Source organism: Accipiter gentilis, chromosome 9 (assembly GCF_929443795.1).
Source record: "Accipiter gentilis chromosome 9, bAccGen1.1, whole genome shotgun sequence".
Lineage (NCBI taxonomy): Eukaryota > Metazoa > Chordata > Aves > Accipitriformes > Accipitridae > Astur > Astur gentilis.
This window is the reverse complement of record NC_064888.1, coordinates 729,523-739,904: the sequence shown is the minus strand read 5'-3', so window position 1 is coordinate 739,904 and position 10,382 is coordinate 729,523. Positions and strand designations below refer to the sequence as shown.

The 10,382-nt window shown below is 62.8% G+C and overlaps 3 protein-coding genes across 4 annotated transcripts; 2 read left to right on the top strand and 1 right to left on the bottom strand.

The window, feature by feature from the left end:
* The first annotated feature begins 649 nt into the window (after window positions 1–649).
* On the top strand, window positions 650–5,066 carry PPAN (peter pan homolog). Of its 2 annotated transcripts, XM_049811200.1 has the most exons (12): window positions 650–791; window positions 1,388–1,558; window positions 1,677–1,778; window positions 2,063–2,113; window positions 2,211–2,381; window positions 3,366–3,442; window positions 3,526–3,633; window positions 3,719–3,842; window positions 3,933–4,011; window positions 4,111–4,240; window positions 4,312–4,469; window positions 4,665–5,066. In XM_049811200.1, the coding sequence occupies exons 1-12, from the start codon at window positions 774–776 to the stop codon at window positions 5,015–5,017; spliced, it is 1,542 nt and encodes a 513-aa protein (XP_049667157.1). In that variant the 5' UTR covers window positions 650–773; the 3' UTR covers window positions 5,018–5,066. The 2 variants fall into 2 exon arrangements, with proteins under 2 accessions (XP_049667157.1, XP_049667156.1); XM_049811199.1 differs by lacking the exons at window positions 650–791; window positions 1,388–1,558; window positions 1,677–1,778; window positions 2,063–2,113; window positions 2,211–2,381 and adding an exon at window positions 2,413–3,172.
* A 771-nt stretch (window positions 5,067–5,837) lies between these two features.
* P2RY11 (purinergic receptor P2Y11) lies at window positions 5,838–7,201 on the top strand. The gene has a single exon (XM_049811204.1). The coding sequence runs from the start codon at window positions 5,847–5,849 to the stop codon at window positions 6,816–6,818; it is 972 nt and encodes a 323-aa protein (XP_049667161.1). The 5' UTR covers window positions 5,838–5,846; the 3' UTR covers window positions 6,819–7,201.
* Window positions 7,202–7,204: 3 nt separating this feature from the next.
* Window positions 7,205–10,322, bottom strand: EIF3G (eukaryotic translation initiation factor 3 subunit G). The gene is made up of 11 exons (XM_049811203.1): window positions 10,213–10,322; window positions 9,777–9,826; window positions 9,237–9,329; window positions 9,059–9,147; window positions 8,735–8,794; window positions 8,412–8,516; window positions 8,114–8,303; window positions 7,911–8,018; window positions 7,630–7,766; window positions 7,400–7,506; window positions 7,205–7,289 (listed from the first exon to the last, which is right to left on the bottom strand). Exons 1-11 carry the CDS (start codon window positions 10,230–10,232, stop codon window positions 7,274–7,276), a joined length of 975 nt encoding a protein of 324 aa, XP_049667160.1. The 5' UTR covers window positions 10,233–10,322; the 3' UTR covers window positions 7,205–7,273.
* Window positions 10,323–10,382: the final 60 nt, after the last annotated feature.

The window sequence follows — 10,382 nt, the reverse complement described above, 5'->3', positions numbered from 1 at the left end:
GTGGTGCTGGGGAGCCTTGGGGGCAGTTGGGGGAATCTGTGGGGTGAGGAGCTGGGGTAGGGAGAGCCTTGGGGAACCTTAAGGGCTGGGCAGCCTGAGGGGCTTTGGGGAACCTGGGGGGCTCTAGGGGACCTGGAAGTGTTGGGGACCCCTAGGGGGGGTTGTCTGAGGAACAGGGGAGCCCAGAGCAGGGCTCTGGGGGACCTGGAGCTATTGAGGTGGTCTCTGGGGGGGGCTCTGGGGAACCTGGGAAGCCCAGGGGAGGGCTCTGGGGGTGTTAGGGAGCCTGGGGGGAGGGTCTGGGGGACCTGGGGGTGTTGGAGGGGGACTCTGGGAGACCTGGGGGGGGGCTCTGGGGGACTGGGAAGCCTGGGGAGGAGCTCTGGGGGGATTGGGGAGGCTGGGAGGAGGGTGTGGGGGACCTGGGGGGGCTCTGGAGGACCTGGGGAGCCCGGGAGGGGGCTCTGGGGGGGGGAAACTCTGGGGGTCTCCAGTAAAGTGTGTGACTTCGCCTCCCCCCAGCCGTCCCCTCGCACTGACCTTCGCGCCGGCAGCGATACGGGACGGCGGGACCGGGGGTTCGCCGGGCAGGGCCGGCGGGACCGGGGGGGGGGGGGGGGGGGGGGGGGGAGAGGCCGCGTAACCACGGCAACAGCGGGCGGAAGGCGAGGCAGTGGCGCGGAGCGGAAGTGACGCACAGGAAGTAGCCGGAGGGTGCGCGCCGGAAGTGCCGGTGGCCGCATGGTGGTCGTGGCGGCGGCGGCGGCGGCAAGATGGGGCGGCCGAGCAAAGTACGGGACGGGGTTGGGGGACCGGGACATGGCGGGGTGGGCCGGGACACGGCCGAGGACACGGGACGGGAGCCGGGCATCGGTCGGGGGGGGGGTGGGTGGGGGGTGGAGCGGGATTCGGGGCGGCCCTGGAGCGCGGCAGCGGCCTGGTCCTCCCGGGGCGGGGGGCGGCTGTCCGTGGGATCGGGCCTTCCCGGGGGGGATCAGAAGGGGTTAGGGGGGCTTTGGTTGTCCGCGGGGGGGACAGGAGGGGACGGCGGCTGTCCCGGGGATCGGGCCTTGCGGGGGGGGGGGGGGGGGGGGGGGGCGGAGGGAGGAGAGCACGGGGAGGGGGGTTGGTTGTCGGTTGTCCCGGGGGGGGGGGGGGGGGGGGAATGGAAGGGGGAGACCCGGCTGTCCGGGAGATTGAGCCCTCCTGGGAGCGCAGGAGGGAATGGGGGGGGTTGGGTTGTGCCGGGGGGGAGACACATGGAGCCCGGCGGTCTGGGGGATCAGGCCTTCCCGGGGCGGGGGGGCAGAAGGGGATCGGGAGCGGATGCTCCCCCCTCTCCCCATCCCTGCAGCCCCCAGCCCTGACTGTTCCCCCCCACCACCAGAGCAAGAACCAGAAGAAGGAGCGGGCGGCAGCTGTGCAACACGCCCAGCAGGAATTCGGCACCGTCCCCCACTCCTTCGTCTTCCACCGCGGCCGCGTCGGCAAGAACGTGCGGCAGCTCATCGCCGACATGCGGAAGGTGATGGAGCCCTACACTGCCAGAGCCCTCAAGGTGAGCTGGGAGGGGGGGAAAGGATCCTGCCCGTCCCCAGGTTAAAGCGGAGACCTCGCAAGCTAGGAGGCAATTTGGCACAGGGGGATCTGAAGGTTTCAGCCATTCCATGCCGCAGGTGCGCAAGAACAACTCCCTGAAGGATTTCGTGGCTGTGGCCGGGCCCCTGGGTGTGACGCATTTCTTGGTCTTCAGTAAATCGTCCTCCAGCATCAATTTTGTGAGTAGCGTGATCCCCTCTCCCCTCCTTCTAGGCTCCGGGGCGGGGGGGGCCCTCCGCAGCGGCTGTGCTCCCCCTCTCCTCCCCACACCGGTTGCCGGCACCTTTTAGGGGGGTTTCACCCCCCTCGCAGATGCAGGTGATGATAAAATGCTGTTGAGCTCACGCTGTGATTCTATCCAAAGTAAACGCACTGATGCATCTGCACCGAGGGGTGGGGGGCGCGGTCGGTGCCACCGGTGGCTTCCCCTGGTGCTGAGCACCATTTCTCTCCCCCCACACAGAAACTTTTCCGGCTGCCCGGTGGCCCAACGCTGACATTCAAGGTGATGCAGGTGGGTGCTGGCGGGAGCCCTCCCCTTCCTCGCCGGCATGAAGGGCAGTGTCTCACCCCCTCCTCATCCTCGTATGTGTCTCCCCCCTGCTCTCCAGTACTCACTGATCAAGGATGTGGTCTCGTCCCTCAAGCGGCACCGCATGCACGAGCAGCAGTTCACGCATCACCCGCTGCTGGTCCTCAGCAATTTCGGTCTTCAGCAGATCCAGGTCAAGTTGATGGCCAGCATGTTCCAGAACATGTTTCCCTCCATCAACGTCCACAGGGTAAGCAACAGGGGGGGGGGGGGGGGGGGGCTTGAGACTCATCCTACTTCCTCAAGGTTCAATTCTAGGACCTGTTCTCTTCAATATTTTTATCAGCTATCTGGATGTTGGTGTTGAATACCAAACAGGGAGGTGCTGCTGACTCTCTTGAGGGCCAGGAGGCCTTGCGGGGGGATCTAGATAGATTGGAGCATCAGGCAAGGACCAATGGGATGAAATTTAACAAGTCCAAAGGCCGGATTCTGCACCTGGGACGAAGTAACGCCAGGCACGAGTCTAAATTGGGAGAGGAGTTGCTGGAGAAAGGGATCTGGGGGTGCTGGTCAGCAGCAGGCTCCACAGGAGCCAGTGGTGAGGACAAACCGCATGCTGGGGGGCATCAAACCCAGCATGATCAGCCCGTTGAGAGAGGGGATTGTCCCGCTGTGTTCAGCGTTGGTGCGGTCACACCTCGAGTACGGTGGGCCCCACCATTTCAGAAGGATGTGTATGCATCCAGAGGAGGAGAACAACTGGTGACAGGGCTGGAAGGCATGTCCTGTGAGGAGCAGCTGAGGACTCTGGGCTTGTCTAGTTTGGAGAAAAGGAGACTGAGAGGCAACCTCGTGGCTCTCTGCAGCTTTCTGAGGAGGGGACGGGGAGAGGGAGGTGTTGAGCTCTTCTCCCAGGGATCCAGGGAAAGGACACCTGGGAATGGCTCAAAGCTGTACCCGGGGAGGTTCAGACTGGACATAAGGAAGCGTTACTTTACCGAGAGGGCGGTCACACCCTGGAACAGGCTTCCTGGAGAGGTGGGCGATGCCCCAAGCCTGGCAGTGTTTGAGAGGCATTTGGACAATGCCCTTAATACCATGCTTTAACTTTTGGTCAGGCAGTTGGACTAAATGGTCAGTGTAGGTTCCTTCCAACTGAACTCTCGTCCTTTTCTCTTCTCTCGTCCTTTTCTCTTCTCTCGTCCTTTTCTCTTCTCTCGTCCTTCCACAGGTCAACCTCAACAGCATCAAGAGGTGTTTACTTATTAGCTACAACACGGAGACACAGCTCCTCGATTTCAGGCATTAGTGAGTATCACTCCCCTGATTTTGGGGGGGGGGTCCCTGCACCCCATGTCCCAGCACTGACGTCTTCCTCCTCATCCTCGCAGTAGCGTGAAGGTCGTACCTGTGGGCGTGAGCAAAAGCCTGAAGAAGCTGCTGCAGGAGAAGTTCCCCAACATGAGCCGCCTGGAAGACATCAGCGAGCTGCTGGTGAAGTGCGTGGAGGGGGGGAACGAGGGGAACAAGGGTCCCAGAGGTGCTTTCCATCCCATCCCCAAACGCATTCCTGTCCCTTGGCAGGGACATAAACCTGTCGGAGAGCGAGGCCGAGCAGGATGGGACCCACAATGTCTTGGAGCTGCCGCAGGCATATGCCGGCCGAGGCAACATGAAAGCGCAGCAGAGTGCCGTGCGCCTCACCGAGGTCCGTGTCGGTGGTGATGCCGTGGTTACCATCGCCCCAGGGATGCGATCGAGCCTGACCGGGGCTCTCTGCATCCCCTGCTTCCTGTAGATCGGACCCCGCATGACTCTGCAGCTCATCAAGGTGGAGGAGGGCCTGGCGCAGGGCAACGTGCTCTACCACAGCTTCAGTGAGTGCCGCAAAACGCCGTGCTGGCCATCCTCAGTAAGCCACCGGCACAGGGGCTGGGGCTGGGACATCTCACCACCCTCTTGCTGTGTGTTTTAAGTCCACAAGATGGAGGCGGAGGTGAAGGAAATCCTGGCGCGGAAGGAGGTGAAGCTGCAGCTGAAGGCGGAGCGGCGGCAGAAGCAGGAGGCAAACGTGGAGCGCAAGCGGCAACAGCGTGAGGCTCACAGGTGAGGGCAGTGTGGCAGCGGCGGGGTCTGGCAGCGGCCGGACAGAGGCTGACACTATGCTGGTACCACAGGGAGAGGAGCCTGGCAGGGATCCGGAGGAAACGGCAGCAGGATGGCGACAGCGACGCCGAGGATCCCGGTGCGCCGGAGCACCAGGATGCGGCCGAGCAGTCAGAGGAGAGCGATGCCGAGTATTACCGGCAGGAGGTGGGCGAGGAGCCAGACAAAGGTGAGTCTGGAGAGGCTGGGACTGAGCCCTTCCGTCCTCTCCTGCCGGTAGTGGCTGATGACGCAAAAACCTTGAGCTCTCCGTGATCTCAGTTCAAAGTAAACGCACTGACACATCCGTCAGCCCCAATGCTGCGTCCCCATCACCTCTTTTTCGCTAACCCCCCCTTTTTTTTTTGTCTATCGCCCCCTCAAGATCTATTTCCTGACCGTACCAAGAGGAAACGAAGCTCCTTGCGTGCTGCCCCGCTACGGAAACGACGACGGCACAGCCGGCCAGAGCATCCCGACACCCCCAGCGCTCACCCCACAGCACCAGGGAAGCAGCGGCAGGGAAACCTGGCACCGAGGGACTCACGGCACCGCGGCAGGGCCAGGCAGGGGGCGGCCGGCCGAAAGCCGCACCGAAGAACTGAGCGCCCAGCCAGGGAGGGGGCCGGTCCCGGCTCTGGCCATGCTGCCTCAAGGCCAAAGGGGCGAGGGAATCTGCTGACAAAGGGAAAGATGATTTTCCGGCGGCCTGGACGTGCCAAGAAGGGGAAGCGCTGAGGCACCAGCCGCCAGCCACGCGCCAAAACTGAGGGAGAAGAGAAAACAGGAAACACACACACACCCACACACACCCAGCCCCATTCTTGCTCCTGTGCAATACACTGGTTGGAACGACTGCCTGTGGCTGTGCTGGGTTTGGGTGGGGGCAAAGGTGGGGTCTCCTGGGCTGTTAACGGCGTCCCCCAACCCTAGGTGCCCGTTTTTGTGCCACCTCGATGTGGTCAGGCAGAGCAGGAAGCCCCCCTGCCTGCCCCAGTAAGGAGGAGGCACGCAGGCACAGCTCCTTCCCCCTTTCTGACCAAAGCAAGGGTAGCTGCCAGGCTCTGTCTGGGCACAGCCCTTCAGAAGAGGAAGTATTTTTCCCTGCCTGCAACCCCCCACTGCCAGCCTCTTGCCCCCACCATCCCCAAAACGGGGCAGGACGTGACCCTGTGGCATCCCCGTGACCACTGCCAAGAAGGGAGGGACAGGAGAGGAGGGAGGCGAGCGCGGACCCTGAGGAGGAGAGGGTGAGTGGGGCAAGCAGTGAGGCTGCAGGCAGATGTACAAACTCCTGCCTGCACTCTGGGAGGCAGACAATGGGGGGGGGGCGGACGCGGGGGGACACATTCTGTCCCCAGCGTGGGACCACAAGGCTTCCTTGGTCCCGGCGCGAGGTAGCCGCATCTCGCCAACCTTCACCACTTCCTTGTGCGGCCATTTGCCGAAAGCTACACCTCACGGCCACACTCGTACCTTTTGGCTGCCTGTAACCTAAACCTTTACCCCTACCTGCAGCCACCAAAAAAAGGAGGACGACAGGAGGAACTCCCACACACACACCGAGATGGCCACCCATCTCAGTCACTGCGGTAACTTCAGCAGCTTCCAGGAGTCGCTGTGGCCCGTGCTGGCGGTGCAGTTCCCGCCGGCGTTGGTGGGTAACGGCATAGCCATCTACCGTTTCGCCACCCGTGAGCGCTCCTGGCACAGCGGCATCGTCTACTCTTTCCACCTGGCCGTCAGCGGGATGCTCTACTCCCTCTCGCTGCCATTTTTGGCAGCATATTACTACCCGCCCAAGGACTGGCGCTACGGATCGGTGCTGTGCAAGCTGGAACGTTTCTTTTTCAACTACAACCTCTATGGCGGCATCTTCTTCGTCACCTGCATCAGCCTTAACCGCTACCTTGGCATTGTTCACCCCCTACGGGTCCACGGGCGGCTGCAGCCACACCACGCCAAGGTGCTGAGTGCAGTTGTTTGGGTGCTGGCCGGGGTGCTCTCGGCACCCACCTTTTTTTTTACGGAGCTACAAAAAGTGGAGAGTGTGACCGAGTGTTTGGGGAGTGCGGCCCCGCAGCAGCTGCAGAGGTTTTATCCCTACAGCCTGCTGCTGGCCGGGCTGGGCTGTGGGCTGCCCTTCCTCCTCACCGCCTCCTGCTACGCCGCCATTATCCGCACCGTTTTCCGTAACCCTCACCTCAGCCAGCCGGAAAAAAGGAAGGTGGGAATGCTGGTGGGGGCGGGAGTGGCTCTCTACGCTTTTTCCTACCTGCCCTACCACATTTTCCGTAACCTCAACCTATGGCGTCGCCTGCTGCGACCAGGCATGGAGGACTGTGCCGTCTCCAAAGCCATCCACGCCACCGCTCAGGTCTGCAAGATCCTTGTTAACCTCAACATCTGCCTGCAGCCGCTGCTCTACGCTGCCCTGGCCGACAGCATGCAGAGCTGCTGCGGTGCTAGCTGCAGCACCAGCACTGGCACCACCGCCAAGGAGCGGGCTGAGCACTTGGAGCTGTGGCCAGCAGCCTAGGAGACCCCTGGGGTGGCCCAAGGAGGCTGGCACAGCTGGTACAGAGCTCGGCGAGGCCCTTGGGCACGCGTTTCCCTCCCAGAAAGGGCGGCAGTAATGTGGGAGAAGCGGGATTAAAAGCCGAAACCACACGCGTGGCCTTGTGTCGCACCTTTCTTTGGCAGAAATCCCCCTTTTTTCCAGCTGAAAAGCTGGGGATGAGCCTAAAATGAGGAACAGCAGCGCCGTGCCCTTCCCCACATCGCTGGCTAGGGCACTGCCAGCCCCACCATGTGCCTGGGGCGGGAGCGAGTCGGGAACAACCTCTGTGGGTGACGGGGACAGGGATGGGGCTGCTCCCTGCCTGGTGAACCACCCCCCCTGCAGCTCAGGTCGACACCTTGGTGCATACCAGACCGTGCATCTTTATTTAGAAGCGCCGATCGCTCTCGCCGGGAGCCAGCGCAGCACCAGATTCAGTTGGTGGAGGGTCTGTGGAGGAGAAAGAGAGCGCAGTAAGGTGAGGGGCGGCTGCATGCAGACCTCCGGCACCCAGCATGCGCTACCCCCCCAATCATCTGAGCCACCCCCCCGGCACTTACTTGGCCCATTCCACGTTGAGGATCAGGTGGTCATAGCCGAATCCGGAGACCCCGGCAATAGCTCGGGCTGCATCCTCCCGGCGGTGGAAGCTGATGAAGGCAAAACCCTGGGGTGGGAGGAAAGCGAGAGGGTGAGACGAAGCCGGGGGGGTGGGGGGGGGTGGGGGGGGTGGGGTGGGGGGTGTCTCCTTGTCACCCCCCCCTAAAGGGGGAAATCCCTCCATACCCACCTTGGACTGCCCAGTGGTCTTGTCCTTGGCTAAATAGATCCTAGAGATGGAGCCGAAGGGCCGGAACAGCTCCTGGAGATCAGTCTCACGCGTGTCCTCGGACAGGTTGGTGACACGGATAGTGGCGTTGTCGTCAGCTGCGGGGGAAGGATAAGGAAGGTCAAGGTCTCTGGTGGTACCACGGCCAGAGCCAGCACGTGCCATACACGGCACCGTAGAGGCCCGGTGTCATGGAGGGAGCGGGGAGATTGCTCCCACCACGAGGACAAGCCTTGACTTACCCCTGCGGTTGGGCTGCATGGACTCCCCACGGCGGCTGGCTCCGTCTCTCAGGCTGGGGGGAACATACTTGCCCGTCTTGCTCTGCTGAGCCTGCACCGGCTCTGGCTCTGAGGGCAGGAAAGGTGAAAGGCAGGAGATGAGGCTGCCCGCAGCTGCAGCCAGATGGCAGCCCCCCCCTTCTCAGGATAAAGGGGTGCTGTACCTCCAGGCAGCTTCTCCTTCTCGCCTGTGGACAGCCCCAACTGCTCGGCCAACTCCTTCTGCATCGGCCCCAAGGTGTCCTTGTAGGGACAACGGGTAGTCCAGTGGTCGCCCTTGCAAATACGGCACGAGACGATCTTCTGCCCCTTCAGCTTGTTCATGGGATCCTCCTCCTCCTGGCAGTTCAGGTCCTGGGGGACAGGGAGACTCCTGAGTCCTGTGGGACCCACTACGCACCCAGACACGGCCCCACCGGCAGCTCCCCACTGGCCTGCAAGCTCCCATTGTGCTCGACCCACCTCCTTGCTGGTGATGAAGGTCATGAAGACGTCATCGCTCACGGTGGTGGTGGCCACATTCGGACCGGGGGCATCGAACTCCGAGTTGCCAAATTTCTTCCAGTTCTAGGGAGGAAAAGGGGGGCCCACTTGCACAGCACATCCCTGAGCAATCACTGAACACAGGACAGGAGCAGCCAGCGGAAAGGGAAACGCTCCCCACTGAGGTATTATTGGGAGATTGAGAAAGGACGGACAGAAGCGGAGGGCTGGGAAACGAAGCGATTCCTGCTGGAGCGCAGACTTCCCTCCCTTCTTCCATCTCCATTCCCACAGATGCTCACCTTCCGACGGGCCACCGCCTTGGAGGCCTTCCTGGTTTCGATGCGGAAGGTGCGGATGATCTGTAAAGGTGCAAAAGAACCGATCAATGCAGGAGGAGGGACAGCAGACACGCCTCCGTCCCACACGTGCTAAGTTTGGGACTGCCTGAAGCCACAGAGTCAAAACAGGGCTCCAACGGGATGTCCCCGCTGATGTGCGGCTGCTCGACCACACAGGCAGGGATCAGCCTCTGCGCTGGGGCAGAGCCAACGGCTCTGGGAGGGGAGAAGGGGAGCTCGGCAGCAGGCAGAAGCCAGAAAGGCAGCCTGGGACACGCTACTCACCTTCACCTTGCGCCCATCCTCCTCTTCCCGATACTCTGTGATAGTTTTGATGTTCCCATTGATAAGTTCCTTTGGTGAAGGAAGCGGGCCTGTGGGGAGGGGGGACAGTGGGACAGTGTCCGTTGTGGGGGAGGTGACAAGAAAACAGACCCCCCCCAGCCTCTCGCCCAGCTCTCACCTCCCTTCAGCAGCTCGGCCTCAGCGCTCAGGCTGCCCCCCAGCACCCCTGGCAGGGGGATGTCCTTCAGCAGCTCGCTGGTGATGCATTTGTCTGTGGGAAGATAAGGGGGAGTGTCACCCCCTTGCTTGGGGCAAGCCTGGCAGAGGGGGCAGGAGCTCCACACCCCGGCACAGCCTCTCCCCACAGGGAGGAGGTGCACTGTTTTTTCCCCCCAGCACAGAAAAAGGCCAAAAAACTAAGAAATCTCAGCCACTCCAAGCCCCTGAGCTTCCTCAGACCATGAAAGGGGTGGAGCAAGGATGGTGAGAGGGGTCCTGCTCCTTGTCCCAGGTCAGGCCCAGCTCTGCTCACAAGGATTGGCCTCGGAGAAGAGCCCGGGAGCCTGTTTTGAGCCCTGGACAAGGAGCAGGAGCAGCTCTGGGCTGTTTTAGGAACAGCAGCTGCTCTTTTTCTCCAGAAAAAAATCACCGGTTACCAGCAGGTGGAGCAGCCGGAGAAAAAGAGGGAGGGAACCGGCCTGCGGCAAGAGACACTCACCGTCCTCTCCACCCTCCTCTTCCACCTGGTCGGCCCAGCTGGGCTTCGAGCTGTGGAAAGAGGAGAACCTTAAACCCGCTGCTCCCCCCCCCCGCCCCGCCTCCCCCGGCAGGACCCCTGTCCCTTCACTAGGGCACCCTCCTGTCCCCTCAGCCCCGGGTCCCTACTATTTCCTCAACCCCGGACAGGCCCCCTCTCCGCTCCCGCCCCACTCGGGCCCCAGCACCGCCGCCGTCCCGGCCTTCTTCCCTTCCCCTCACACGCCAGGGCCCAGTCCCGCCCGAAGGCCCCCTCAGGGCCTACCAGGCCCCATAGCCGGCTCCCCCCCGAGGTCCTCCTCCCCCCGCGGCCCCGCTCCCTGGGCCAAGCCCCGGCCCAACGCCCGGTTCCCGGGACCCCCACCACCCCAGTCCCGTCGCCGTCCCCGTCTCCTCACTCGTAGTCGCCCGTCGGCATCGCGCTGCCGCCCGTCCGTCCTCACGCCCAACCACCGGAAGGCGGCGCTACGCTTCCGGCGGGGCTGCGCCACTTCCGGCGTAGGAGAGGTGGAAGGGGCGGGGCGAGCCGCGCTGCACGCCGGGAGGTGGTTGCTAAGCTACAGGTCGG